At 37.4% G+C, this 14,731-nt stretch overlaps 2 protein-coding genes across 5 annotated transcripts in view; both read left to right on the plus strand.

Annotated features, from left to right (window-relative positions):
• LOC109861390 (cGMP-dependent protein kinase, isozyme 2 forms cD4/T1/T3A/T3B) overlaps window positions 1-5,922 on the plus strand; it is a 29,407-nt gene extending 23,485 nt beyond the window's left edge. For all 3 annotated transcript variants that reach the window (XM_020441025.1, XM_020441036.1, XM_020441029.1), the window contains 8 exons: window positions 2,244-2,463; window positions 2,979-3,042; window positions 3,138-3,310; window positions 3,569-3,715; window positions 4,100-4,546; window positions 4,660-4,959; window positions 5,053-5,115; window positions 5,200-5,922. In XM_020441025.1, the coding sequence (XP_020296614.1) occupies window positions 2,244-2,463; window positions 2,979-3,042; window positions 3,138-3,310; window positions 3,569-3,715; window positions 4,100-4,546; window positions 4,660-4,959; window positions 5,053-5,115; window positions 5,200-5,365 (1,580 nt within the window). In that variant the 3' untranslated portion in view covers window positions 5,366-5,922. The remainder of the gene's footprint in view (window positions 1-2,243; window positions 2,464-2,978; window positions 3,043-3,137; window positions 3,311-3,568; window positions 3,716-4,099; window positions 4,547-4,659; window positions 4,960-5,052; window positions 5,116-5,199) is intronic.
• A 1,164-nt stretch (window positions 5,923-7,086) lies between these two features.
• On the plus strand, window positions 7,087-14,511 carry LOC109861743 (protein argonaute-3). 2 transcript variants are annotated; one of them, XM_020441531.1, is made up of 12 exons: window positions 7,087-7,400; window positions 8,819-9,189; window positions 9,258-9,443; window positions 9,672-9,870; window positions 9,955-10,265; window positions 10,359-10,626; window positions 10,711-11,064; window positions 11,155-11,405; window positions 11,654-11,804; window positions 12,091-12,291; window positions 12,384-12,578; window positions 12,666-14,511. In XM_020441531.1, exons 2-12 carry the CDS (start codon window positions 8,864-8,866, stop codon window positions 12,999-13,001), a joined length of 2,778 nt encoding a protein of 925 aa, XP_020297120.1. In that variant the 5' UTR covers window positions 7,087-7,400; window positions 8,819-8,863; the 3' UTR covers window positions 13,002-14,511. The 2 variants fall into 2 exon arrangements, with proteins under 2 accessions (XP_020297120.1, XP_020297127.1); XM_020441538.1 differs by lacking the exon at window positions 7,087-7,400 and adding an exon at window positions 8,011-8,544.
• Window positions 14,512-14,731: the final 220 nt, after the last annotated feature.

Below are 14,731 nucleotides of genomic sequence, written 5' to 3' on the forward strand. Positions count from 1 at the left end.
ACCTACTTTCGGCAAATATATTTTTCTCTCGGTCTCGCGCGCATTAATTAAATCGCGATTCTTTCTTCTGAAGAAAAATTCTCATTTCGTCTTGGCGAAGATGTGGCAAATAGAACATTAATCAGAGAAAACACGTAGAAAAAAAAAAAAAAAAAAAAAAGAATTAAATCTAGAAAGTGGATACTTGAAAAAATCGATGCATAAAATTAGTTTATTTCAGCGCGAGTAACATCTTGGTCAATAATTGTTTTTACACGCATCGGTTGTCGTACGAACATGTGAATGTTGTTTGGAACACAAATTTGCACACTTGTTGCAACACTTAATCACAAAGAGAGTTCGTAATTGAGGACTCAGATAACTTTCACACGCTGTGTATACAAACGCGTGCGCGATATTGTCTTCGAAAACAAGGGAATCTACGATAGATAGATCTGACGTAGATTTCTCGCTTGCGAAGAGTTTTCTCTAAAGATCCCTCCCGACGTTAGAAGGTCAGCGGCGCATCAAACTGGGGCAAGAGTGCAAACCGGCCCGAACAACGCGCGCGCGCACGCACGCTGGCGAGCGTTGCAATTGTGTGTCGGAAAGTTATGAAACACACGATGTAACAGATATACAAGCAACGCGTTTGTTGTTCCCTCTCGAGTATCTATACGAAACGTATTGCTTTATTTGTTTTGCAGATTGAGTCTCAAAAAACCAAGAAAGAGGAAAAGCCACAGGATCGGCCGATATCTTTCTTCACGCGGACGGAAAAAGAGAAGGTGTTTGTATTTTTTTTTTTTTGTTAGCAACATTCGCATTGATCTCCGATTTCGAATATATCCGATGTCCGATCGTGTTTCGCGACTCGTTCGTCCAATGCGCGCAGATCGCACGCTCGCTTGGCAGCAACATTATCGACGACGAGACGCGCGTCGTCGTTTCAAAAGGAAAACGCCGGCGGATGCGTAAAATCAAATAGGACATCGCTCGCGGCAATAAGAGCGTGTATAAACGGACGCGCGCGCGCGCACTTATTATAGCGCACTCCGGCCGTTTAACTCAATGGTTGGCATGTCGATGGAGAAAGATATGATCCCATCGCGATTCACATTGCTTATGTACGAAACCGGTTCGCGCGGGATCTCTTTGTGTGATTCGTAAGGGCCTTTGTGTGTGTACGTATGTATTGTAATACGCGCGCGAGGAAGTGAAAGCAACTCTCGCGGGACAATACGGTCGTGGACCGTCGTCTATATCCTGTCGCGCTATGTCGAACCCGATCGAGTCTCTCGCGCGCGAACGATGCGACAAGAGAGAGAGAGAGAGAGAGAGAAAAAAAAGGTCTATTTCGATTTGCGGCAGTCTCCATCGATCATCCGTCGGTTCGATATATCTCACATGTCCGTTAAAGCGCGTAATTCTGTCGACGTTTTTATGCGGATTTTTAAATAAAACAAAAAATAATCCAAGATATCAGTCAGTTTCTGATCTTATGTGACATTACCTTGCGTGTCAATTTTATAAAAGAAAAAATTTTTTACTGCAACTTTTTGAATGAACTTTTACGGCGAACTTCACATAAAACGTGTATGACATACAATGTTTGAAAAAATAATATATCAGCGGGGAAATAATGGGGCGACGCGGTGTGCAATTGCGGTTTCCACGACTCGAATACCGTTCGAGGCAACCTTTCCAGGAGTCACCGAGTTCTTCTGACAAATGTCACGAACGAATCGAGCGCGTTGGCGTTTCTTCGATCGAAAGAATGATCGCGATCGGGTTCAGTTTTAAGAAAGAAATGTCACCGAGAGTTGTGTGTGTCTCTAACGACGTCGTAAGAAAAAAAAAAAAAAAATCAGACAATTAACATAATCGAATATGCAGAACGTGTCTTTCGACTTTCGTTGGCGACTGTTTGAGGAAGTCGAACGGTCTACCTAAAATATCTGAAATGTTACACCTGATTATTTTTTCACCAGTCACATCGCACAAACTAGGAGCGACCGGTCGTACATTTTATATCGATCTGTTCCCAATACCCGTTTCAAACGGTCTGTCTTTCCGTTTATTTCTGCATGCTTTAGAGCATTGCCGATTCATATATAAAAGTATAGCGTAACAGTCCTATCGTATTTTCAAGTGACTCGGGTCAATGACATATTACGCGGTCATTGCGATGTGTGTGTGTATGTGTGCGTGTGCGAACGGAGATTAATATCCCCCGATTGAAATTTCTTTTTTTTTTTTTTCAGAGGGTAAAGTCGAGGTGTCGAGGGACGGCAAGTATCTCAGCACTTTGCAGCATGGGAAGGTACTGGGTGAGCTTGCGATTCTTTACAACTGCAAGCGCACGGCAACGATCACCGCCGCGACCGACTGCCATCTCTGGGCCATCGACCGGCAATGCTTCCAAACGATTATGATGAGGACCGGCCTCTCGAGACAGGCGGAATACACGGACTTCTTGAAGAGGTACATACAAACCGATCGTGCGCGTCTGGCGTTAATTTTCTATGCAAACTGTCGATCTCGATACTCCGGAGCAAAGATCGACAGTTCGTAGCGATTCCGAATTCAAATGCGATAAAAAAAAAAAAATTTATAAAAGAAAACAGCGATTTTTTTTTTTAATCTGTAAGAAACGCGCGTTTCCGACGGAAGTTGGAACGCGCGGCATTTATATAACAACGACAAATTCACGTGAATGAATCGTTCACAATCCGGACGATGTTTGGCGTTAGAGAAAAAGATACCACCTGTGCAAACACCACGATACATCAATGTTTCGACGTTCAGAAAATCTCTCGGTCCCTTACGCGACGTCCACGATCGAGATCGAAGATTTTATGGAGTTCGTCGCCAAGAAAAATAAATACGCGTAAAAATAAACTTTCACGATGCGCGACAGTAATGAAATTTCAACGGATAACCTTATTATCCGCGCCTTTAATATTTGAGCAATAAACGAGATCTGTTTGACGTTTCAGCGTACCGATCTTCAAAAATCTGCCCGAGGAGACTCTGATCAAACTTTCGGACGTTTTGGAAGAGGTAAGGTTGTTTGCTTCTTCTCGGCAAAATTTTCTGTATTTTTATGTTTCGCAATGTTTGAGTTTTTAATCAATGTCAATTTTGCGACATCTCAGACATTTTACAATCACGGGGACTATATAATCAGACAAGGAGCGAGAGGTGACACGTTTTTCATTATCAGTAGAGGAGAAGTGCGTGTGACGATAAAGCAACCAGATACGACGGAAGAAAAATACATCAGGACATTGAGAAAAGGTGACTTTTTCGGCGAAAAGGCTTTGCAAGGGTAAGTCCACAATTAATCACTTTTTTGTTCTAGTTTTTCTTATTACAACAAAATAAACACAGTTAAAATTAAAAAAATATACAATTATAAATAAAATACTAAATCTTGTTTAATTAAACTTAATTTGTGCATTAAATACATGCGTGTGTGTTTTAATAGAATATTGAAAAATTTATCTTAAAAATTTTTCACCTCGTTAATCTGATGCTAAAATTATTGCCCGCTGCGAACATACGACAATGTTCTTTATTTTTGTAGAGATGATCTCAGGACCGCTAATATCATCGCTGACGATCCAGAAGGAGTGAGCTGTCTGGTAATAGACCGCGAGACATTTAATCAGTTAATTTCATCCTTGGACGAAATCCGAACGCGATACAGAGACGAGCTGGTAGAGCGTAGGAGGTAAATACATCTCTTGCTAAATTGAGAAGTAGATTTGTATCAGATAAACATTGTATATTCGACATTTGCGCATATATATATATATATATTTATCATTACATATCAAATATGTTCCATGCTTTGCATTAGGATGGGAGAATAAATTGTACATTCCAAGTAAGTGATAAAAACTGATAAAAAAACTGAGATAAATGCGAAAAAGATATAAGCGGCAAAGACACGAGTTTATTTATAACCATTTTTGTTTGTGACCGTTTATTTACAAAGGTTTGTTTCTCTACTTATGATTTATAACCGTTTTTTCTCAACTTCGGTTTAAAACGAGTACAAGAATATTACAATTGTTGAGCGTGTGACAGACTCGTTGGTTTTTTTTTTTTTTAGACTAAACGAGGAATTCCGGGATGTAAGATTGCAAGATCTTCGGACTATCGCGACTCTCGGCGTGGGTGGTTTCGGAAGAGTCGAATTAGTTCAAATTGCCGGAGACAGCACGCGGTCCTTCGCGCTGAAGCAAATGAAGAAGGCGCAGATAGTCGAGACTCGGCAGCAGCAACACATCATGTCGGAGAAGAGGATCATGAGCGAGGCGGATTGCGACTTTGTGGTGAAGCTGTACAAGACCTTCAAGGACAGGAAGTATCTGTACATGCTGATGGAGGCTTGTCTGGGCGGCGAGTTGTGGACCGTTCTCAGGAACAGGGAACACTTCGACGACGCTACCACGCGATTTTACACCGCCTGCGTTGTGGAAGCATTCGATTATCTGCACTCGAGAAATATTATTTATAGAGATCTTAAACCGGAAAATCTGCTGTTAGATAATCAAGGGTGAGAACTGCTGCGTCTGTATGTATTTGAAGACGCACGGAGAGAGACTAGTAGTGCATAAATAATTTATTCTTATTGCGTAAACAATAAGAATTCTTTGTTGTACCTTCTAGATACGTCAAACTCGTGGACTTCGGGTTTGCTAAACGTTTGGATCACGGACGAAAAACGTGGACTTTCTGCGGCACGCCGGAATACGTGGCGCCGGAAGTTATTCTGAACAAGGGTCACGACATAAGCGCCGATTACTGGTCTCTGGGAGTTCTCATGTTCGAGTTGCTCACAGGCACGCCTCCGTTCAATGGCACCGATCCGATGAAAACGTACAATATTATTCTGAAAGGTATAGACGCTATCGACTTTCCCAGATCTATCACACGTAACGCGATGGCGCTCATTAAGAAGCTTTGCAGGTGAGTTGTGTGACAAATGTTTACATATTCGATTTAATATTCACACGCAAATGATAAACATTTATAATACAATTCACTTCTCTATTCACACAGGGACAATCCAGCGGAACGTCTTGGGTATCAAAAAGGCGGTATCAGTGAGATACAGAAACACAAGTAAGTTTTATTTTTCTATTTTTTCGAGAAGTTTCGACGAGAAGAAATATCAGAGCGATGAATATTCACGTAATTTCTTCACAGATGGTTCGATGGTTTTAACTGGGAAGGTTTGAGAACGCGAACGCTGGAACCCCCAATACTGCCAAAAGTCCAAAGCGCTATAGACACTGCGAACTTCGACGCTTATCCGGCGGATACCGATCCGCCGCCGCCCGACGATGTTTCCGGTTGGGACAACGATTTTTGATCGAAAAAACATAGGTTTTTTTTTATATTTAATATTTGCGATTAATCAACTGGCAGGAAAAATAGTCGTAAAAGAACAATAAGATCTCTCGATGATACGAGACAATTGGCGGCACCTGCATTTATTTATATCTTCTCTCATATTACGTGATACACAGATTGCAGTCGCATTTTATCATATTTTATTTACATACATTTTTCATTTATATCTCTTACGAAAACAACGAGAGAGATCGCGCTGTGATAAGAAAAATCATGAACGTTTTTATTTTCGGAACGAACGGAATGATCAAACAAAACTCAAACAAACAAAGGTTTTAGGCAATCTTTTATTTATATTGTATGTCGCGTCTGTCGAGTTTATCTGTTCTAGCGGTAAAAATGTCCTCTCCAGTGTTGTATACATCGTAATAGGATACTTATGCAAGTGTCAAGTGCCATTATTATGCCTCGTAGAGGTGAATCGATACACATCGTATACTTGTGCTCAGAAACGCGGTCACGTCTAAGAAACAGCTCAAGTCCAAGGCCGGTTAGTCTAATCTTACATTAGTGAATGTTTTTTATTTATTGACTTGTGTTGAATTGAAGTCGGTAGCTCTCTATGGTTCTGCAAGACACACATAGAAATCTGCTTGTGTCGACTTGAGTGACTAAATAAAAAGCATCTGAGTTTTAAGACCGACTTAAGTTCGTCTTGTACGGTCCGTAGACCGTCTAAAGATGAACTTGAGACGATCTCAAGCATAAGATTCGACTACAAATTTTGGCCTGAGAGACCTCTTGCCATCCATGTTGTTTAAACTTGTCAAAATGTGCAAAATAGTTCAGTGTGAACTCTGTACTATACTAAAATACTCACTCTAATATAAAAAAAGAAAGGATAGATTACTTGTATGTTATGTACTGTTTTTTCTCTTCAATTTTGATCGATCAGTGACTTATATAATAGTAGATAAAGACAAGCACATATATGCTTTCTGTCTCTTTCGGATCGTTTTCTAAAGTTTTTTTTTTTTTTTTTTATTAGAGTGAGTACTGTACTACAGTATATGAAGTTCATTGACTGCACTTGGTCAATCGTACCTTTTGAACGTTTTTATGACTTCATTGTTGGAATCACTTTAGAGTTTATTATAATTCTATTTTAATTAATTATATACGACCCCTTGTAAATATATAATGAATTATATCTCACAAATTTAAAAAAAAAAGTGCATTGTATTGAAATAATTGAATAAACCATTTTATTAAAATTGTAGGTACACGCAAGGCTGTAAAAGAACCAATTCAATTGACGTTTCCAATATGTAATATATTTTATGGTAAAAAAAAATTTATATATATAATCTAAGGAGAGAGAGAGAAAGAATTAAATATTGATATATTTTCTTGTATATATAATATTTCCAAGAAAACAATCTTGGTTCTTGTAGTCTGACCTTTTTTGGTGTAAATTTTTTCTAGACAGATATTTTCTCTTTTCAAAGATGATCATTCTCTCATATCTCCTATTTCTTCAAAACCTTGCTCGTCGGTATAGTAGCGATAGACTAATCCAACCGAGGAATAGTCAAAGATTTTTATTCCGATTGGTCAGTCAAACGCTACTCGAGTGGACAACCAATTACGTTTCTCTGTTGGAAGACAACAATTGGTCATTTCGTGTACGGGCGCCACGAGGCTGCAACAATTTCGACCAATCCCGTAGCTGACATTTGAATTTAGCGCCACTGTACTTTCTAAAACTTTGATAACCTTCTTCGCTCGAAGAAGAGACCCGGACTCGGACGCTGATCGAAGTGATCTCGTTTGGTTTGTCTCTGATGAGAACACGAAGAGTTTTGTGTGCGAAACGGAACTGGATAGAACGCTCTAAGCTCCGTAAGCTAACTGATAGGATTGTTTTGCCAATATACGTTAAGTTTAATTGAACAACAACGAAACTCACAAATGTGCACACGGCATCAAATTTTGTTCACGTTTAGCTGATTGACTTGAGCGAATCCGCCCTCTGAATCCGTAAGCAATCTCAGGTACGTGGATTTATTGTATTAATCAGAGAATGTAATTTTAAGAGCTGCATACTCGGCAAAAGCGCGCAGTGAAAGCAACACCACGTAATCAGAACATCGACGGATTCTCAGTAATAGATTCTATTGCTCTGTTGTGATTTTGCCAACGACCTTGGAAAGAACAAATTCTGGTAATTCAAAAATTCGCCGATTTTTCGACGACGACGACGACAAACTTTTGTTGTGAAAATTCTTCGGTTTCGGACGGATTTTGATATCGAAGGTTAGGTGAGCCTTTACTTCCCGGCAGACTTTTAGTCGGTTGTTTGTTTTTACTTGTGAAAGTTATCTGTCGGAATGTCGTTGAACCGGTTTATCTCACGTGTGTGTAAAATCGTGACACAGAAAAAAGTCAGTAGGATAATTCGTTTTTATAAATTTTTTTCTATGTAAGATACATTTTTATTTGCGTGTTAATTGAAAACGCAAAAAATTTATTTTTTCTTAATTCTTCAGCGACTGAGTCAGTTGAGACTGATAAAAATAAGTCGATTCAGTAAGATCTCATATCAGTATTTAGTTTCGTAATAGAGATATGAGGTGCCTCGCGCTGTTTGAGCGCAATTTCGTTGCGCGGAGTTGCCTTTTGATAACGATGCGTTAAATCAGCGATAACGAATAAATTTTGCGCCACATCGACCAGACATGTTGCTTATTTATCGAAATAACATCGTTGAACGATTCGATCGAAAACGCTAAAAGAGAAGTTTAATTTTTTGTCGGACAAAACTCGACACGTGATACTTTGATGCCGCGTACGCCAACTAGCGCCAACTGCACGTGCAACAAAAAGTCTAGCGCAAGAAAAACGGCAAGATTCTTGATCCTGCTTGGTTCTGCGTGATGAGGGTGATCCGTGTATACGCGAGCCGGAAAGTATCGTTCGTTCTAACCGAAAACTTTACCGGTCTCGATATCACTCGGTCTGAGTATTGCGCCGAATGAATGACTAATTAGATTCAGTGTGAGATAAAAATGCCACAATTGTGGTTTTTCACGAATTGCCTCACACATGTTTTTCACTGCCACTTTGTCGTCGTTTCATGACCCTTCTACGAAACCACCATTCACATTTGTATATCGTTTTTCACAGACTGAGTTTGTGGTACGTGCATTTTTGTTCATAACCCAACTTTTTCTCACGAGTTCAAAACGTACTTTACGAGATAATATGTTATGAGATAACATGAGATAATATGAGATAATACACGTGTGGAAAACATCTGTTTTTATCGATAATATATAATAGGAGAGATACACATTTATCTTTCGATTAATTAGAGAACTTTTTTTTTTTTTTTTTTTTTACAAAATAGCTCATTGCGCTGAGCATTGAACATGTACGAGATATAACAATTGTTTTTGGTTTTATTTTTAAGGACTGTGGTTTGTTGTTTTTGTACTGAAGAATATTTCACACAAAAATGGATCCAAAGAAACCTACAAAAGGGCGTGGGCAAGGTTCCCTTGTTGAGATGATGAGGAGGCGGCAAGAAGAACAGATCGCTTCTCGTGCACTAGTACATTCGTTGGAAACACCATCGTCTGCGGAACAAACGAGATCACTCGAAGAATCCAATCAAAGTTCCATCAGTACAAATGTGTCTTTGGGTCGTGGACGCGCAAGTTTAGCCTCCAAACTATTAGAAACTTTAGGCAATAGAGATATAGAGCCTGCTGGATTACCACCACCACGTGCAATAAGTCGTGGAAGAGGTTTTGTTCAGCATTTGTCACCACCAGGACAATAGTGAGTGTGCCAAATCTTGATTGTGTTTATGAATTTGCATTTGCAACAAATAAAATTATTCTTTTCAGTGAAGAGGCAGGACCAAGCAGGGATTCTCGCTCGGAATCAAGTGCGCCTATGCACACAGAAATAGAAGGAGTTTTGGGAAAACTCTCGGATATCTCTGTATACGACAATCCTGTTACAGAGGATATCCCAAGTAAAGAAAGCAAGGTCACTGAGCCAGTATGTCGACAAGGAACTAGCGGGCAAAGGTAAGTCAAAATACTTTGTGTGAGTAGAAAAGTTTTTTACAAAGTTAAGTCACTTGTTTGGATACAATTAAATTAAGAACTAGTTCAATTTTCAAAGTGATCTCTGGAATATTTGTCACAAAAATTGGACAGTATAAAAAAAGTCAATTATATGAAAGAACTATTGTTATGTGTATATCAAATGATAGATGTATTATGATGGTAACACTTGGTAAAAATTATTATTAGGATAAACTTGTTCACAAATTACATCGACCTGAAAGCAGATCCTTCAATGCGGTTGTATCAATATGATGTGCAATTTGTGCCAGATATTGCATCGCAACATATACGTCGTAGATTATTAAATCAACATTCAGAAAGCTTAGGAACAACAAAAGTATTCGATGGCTTACAACTTTTCTTACCAATTAAATTGCCACAAGAGGTAAGCCATAATAAAAATAAAAAAAACGTACATACAGCTAATGCAATATGTACAGCTAATGCGAGTAATTGTGAAAACTTTCAGAACATACAATTCAAGTCACTACATCCGGATGGATCGGAAGTAACACTGCAAGTTTTTTACAGAAAAACACAAAAAATGAACGAAAATGTACAGTTTTTCAATATTCTGTTTAATCGTGTTATGCGCGGGCTCGATTTGGTTCGTATAGGTCGACAAAGCTTCAATCCGAGCGGCACACACAAATTCGACAGTCATCGATTAGAAGTGTGGCCCGGTTATGTAACTGCTGTAAATGAGTACGAAGGTGGTTTGAAGTTGTGTATAGATATTAAACACCGAGTATTGCGAACGGAAACTATACGCGATCTGATGTAAGATTTCTCCAAATAAGTCTCTCATTAATAGTTTATTAGTTCGAAGGAGAACTAGGTGATTAACTTTATTTTATGTGCTTCACATCACAGCGCCGAGTTCTGGAATATGGACAAGACTAATTACAGAGAAAGAGCAATGAATGAAATTATTGGCACAAGTGTATTGACTCGATATAACAACAAAACATACCGTATAGATGACATTGCCTGGGATAAATCACCAAAATGTACATTTATGAGAAACGGAGAGGAAATATCCTTAATAGACTATTACAAAGAACAGTGGAAGATAGAGATTTACGATTACAATCAACCTCTTCTGGTACATCGTGAAAACATTAAAACACCAACTGGCGAGGTTCGTAATTGTATGCGTCTTTAATAACATAATTGTGTTTACTGAGAAGTTGTCGCTGTTAAAAGTGATTTTTCAATGTTATAGAAACAGGAAAGATTGACGCTTCTGGTGCCAGAATTTTCATACGCTGCTGGTCTCACAGACAGTATTCGTTCCAATTATAAAATCATGAGAGAATTAAGCACCGTTACGAAAACGTCGCCCAGTTTCCGTCGACAACAAATCCAAAAGTTTATAAAAGAAATTCAGACGAAACCAATTACGCGAGACATTCTCGCGGAATGGGGTCTGCAATTAAACGATGATGTCGTTCGACTTAAAGCGAGACGTCTCGATCCGGAAGAAATTGTGTTCGGCAGGAACAATACGATCAGACTGACACATGACAAACCATCAGATTGGAACAACATCGCAGTGAAATCTCCAGTGTTACGTGCTGTAAGTTATATCGAATAGTCGATCGACAATTGAAGAAAAGACTTAAATCTTACAAGAACATTGGTCGCGTAATTTGATTTTCGATTTCAGATTTCTTTGAACAACTGGCATATAATTTACTGGAAAAGAGATAATAGGAATGTGACCGATTTCGTGAAAATGATAATGAGTATCGTAAGCGCGGTTAAAATACAATTTACTTCTCCCAAAACGATTGAGTTAAACGACGATAAAATCGATACGTACTTACGAGCGATTACGAGTAGCATCGAATCAGGCGTGCAAATGGTAGTGATCGTGTTTTCCACAAATCGCTCAGATCGATATTCGGCGGTAAAGAAGTAAGTTTAGTTTTTATCTTTCTTACAATTTTTAATAATTTTAATGTTCTTATTGCAACGATTAAATAAAAACAAATAAAAAGCTACATTTTTTTGAGTTAAACAAGAAATTAAAAATATTTTATAACATATTGGAAAAGTGTTTGATGTTTTTACATTCTGGAAATTTCGCTGTTATTTATGTATGCTGATAATTTTTAAAAGTAACTTACTCTGAAGAAACAATTTGCGTTGTTGTTTTTATATAGATTGTGCTGCGTAAGAAAAGGCATACCATCCCAAGTGATCATATCGAAAACAATTTCGAATCCAGGAAAGTTGAAAAGTGTGACAGAAAAGATAGCGCTTCAAATGAACTGTAAATTGGGAGGAGCACTTTGGACAGTAAAAATGCCATTGGTATATGGAGAATTTTATATTACCACGTAGCTGGTGTTATATATATACATATATATATATTTTTTTTTTATGCGTTTTTCTAACGACATCGCGCACGCGTTTGCTGTGTTTTTCACTTTTAGTGAGAGCGTTAAAATTGTTTTGCTTTTTTTTATATCACTTTAACTTCTTTTGACCTTACGTTGTGACCGTTAATGTGTTATCGTGTAGTTTTTCGTGTTGTTTGTTTGGTTTTTTCAACAATATTTTTGTGAAATTTTAATTCTCATAAATTTCGTTGCAATAGCGAAACAGCATGATATGCGGTATAGATGTTTATCATTCTGGTACCGGAGGACCGGCAAAAAAGAGCGTTGCCGGATTTGTTGCAAGTATGGACAGCCAGTTGACTAAATGGCACAGCAGAATCTGCATACAGGCCAGTAAGCAGGAGTTAGTGGACATGTTGCAAATGTGTCTCATTTCGTCCCTTAATGCGTACAAAAAGGTAATAAGTGCAATAAAGGAGTTACAACTTGAAAAATGTTTTTAGAATTTCATTAACTTATACGTTATTTGAAATTTGATTGTTAACGCCAGTATAACGGGTGCAATCCGGAACGTATATTTATATTCCGAGATGGAGTGGGCGACGGCGATTTGGATTATGTCGAAAACTACGAAGTGAAGCAATTGAAAGCGACGTTTCACCGTATCGCGCCAGATTATAATCCACAACTTAGCATGATCGTCGTTCAAAAGCGTATCAACACGCGATTCTTCGCTCCTGATAATGTAAGTGTCACGAATCAACATAACAATGTGATATACGTGTCGCGTCGATTAAGATAAGTTGAACAATTAACGTTTTTCGATTCTCAGAAAAAGCAGAACGAGTTGACGAATCCGTCGGCAGGGACCATTGTTGATTCCTGCGTGACGCGACGTAATTATTACGATTTTTTCCTAATACCACAAAATACTCGAGAAGGTACAGTAACACCAACACACTACATCGTTCTCCACGATACATCCAATATGGAACCCGACCACATGCAACGATTGACGTATAAACTGTGCCACTTGTACTACAATTGGCCCGGAACGATACGTGTGCCCGCTCCCTGCCAGTACGCACACAAACTCGTGTCTTTGGTCGGACAGAACATTCAGATCGAACCGCATCATTCTCTTTCGGATCTTTTGTACTACCTGTAATCGGTTCTTTTTTTTTTTTCCCCGATGTGTTAATTCCATCTCTTTACATATCTCTTTTTCTCTCTCTTCTTTACAAGCGGAGACATCTCTATAGATATTTAGTATAGTTAAGTTTACATAGTAGATACTTTGTGTGATGATCACGATGTATCAAATGTTCATATATACACATAGTTATAAGAACTGTTACCAAAGATTATGAAGAAAAAAAAAGAAAAATAGTAGGAGACTATCAAGTATTCCGTTCATGCACTTGGTGTGTCTCCGCGTAGATATTTTTGTTTGTACCTTCACGTAGCTCTTTTGTGACGATTAAGATTACATAATGGTGCGTTTAGACCGGCGTGACTGTTAACGATACAAAAACAAGTGCATATTGCCATCAAGAAACTAATACGCTATTCATCTATTCGTAAAAAAATGTTTACGCGTGATTAGCTCAAATTCGTCGGACAGATCACGCATCATCCGGCGCAGAATTTTTAATAAGATGTGTTTACGAAAATTTGCCGGTCTGAAGGCAGCCCAACGGTTCGAACTTGCATATGTGTTAACTCTAGGAAGTACTCTTTGTATTTAGCCCTCGAGTAATGCTAATGCAAGTTTCTTCCCAACAAGAATAGCATAGAAGAACGGATTTTTTAAGTTATAATTTTGCATATGTAGCTAAAGTGGAACAAACAGAAAGTATTTTTTTCTTTTTCTGCTTTAACCAACAAGAGTTTGAACTTGTTTTGGTTACAAATATTCTAGATTTGCGTCAGTATTTATATATGTATAACGGAATAACTTCAGATGCTCCGTTGAAACAAGTTTAAAAAGCTTTATTTTTTTTACTTTTGTTATCGTAAAAAATATCTTTTGTAACACACAAAAAGAGAGAGAGAGAAAGAGAGAGAAGAGGAGAGAACAACACACATTATATAATTCTTTACTGAATCTTATCAGTACTATGATATAACTTTTTGTTTTAGTTTTTTACAATTTTCATTTTTTTATAATAAAAAGAAACTTAGTCTCTATGTGATTTTCAACTATTCCTATTATTACTATTTTAATGATATAATGCATTTCTTTTTACAATAAAAGTATTTTACCACACTTCACAATTTAACTTCAAAAATTGTTGAGATTGTGAAAATTTTTTACAAAAATTAGTTTTGCATGTAGACAAGAAAGTGTCTATTACAATTAAAGATAGAGAATAAAAGACTAAAAGTTTATAAAGACCTAAGAAAGTAGTAAAGAAAATAATAATAATAATAATAATAACAAAACCAACAACAATACTATATATGAATAGTAAATTCGAAAACTATATGTAATATTTCACGAAGAATATTTCTTAGATCTATAAGGCTGTGGAAGTGCAATTATATACTAAAAAATTATCAAGATACAAAAACAGATTCCACTATATGACAACTGAATTATATCAAGATAACTAACTATATATTTGAGACATCTATGTATATAGACATTCGTTACTATACATACATGTAATAATATTACAACAGTAATTGTAGTTTTTTACGTTTAGTTTTATATATTTTTTATATATAGTTTTTCTATACTTTATATATATATATATACATATATATTTTGTATATATATATATACACATATACATAAAATATATTATCTCTCTCTCCCCTGCCTATAATATTTTTAAGCAGATTTTATTTTTTAACTATGTAGCTTTTAATTATTTTATGTTAAACGTGTATGTG

The sequence above is a fragment of the Pseudomyrmex gracilis genome, unplaced genomic scaffold, assembly GCF_002006095.1.
Source record: "Pseudomyrmex gracilis isolate BER0280 unplaced genomic scaffold, ASM200609v1 scaffold_9, whole genome shotgun sequence".
Classification (NCBI taxonomy): Eukaryota; Metazoa; Arthropoda; class Insecta; order Hymenoptera; family Formicidae; genus Pseudomyrmex; species Pseudomyrmex gracilis.

Excerpts from the sequence above, each read along its gene's own strand:
- LOC109861743 (XM_020441531.1), top strand. The coding sequence starts at position 8,864 with ATGGATCCAAAGAAACCTACAAAAGGGCGTGGGCAAGGTTCCCTTGTT. Across the intron at positions 11,406-11,653 it reads CGATATTCGGCGGTAAAGAA|ATTGTGCTGCGTAAGAAAAG; the intron begins GTAAGTTTAGTT and ends GTTTTTATATAG. Across the intron at positions 11,805-12,090 it reads GGACAGTAAAAATGCCATTG|CGAAACAGCATGATATGCGG; the intron begins GTATATGGAGAA and ends TCGTTGCAATAG.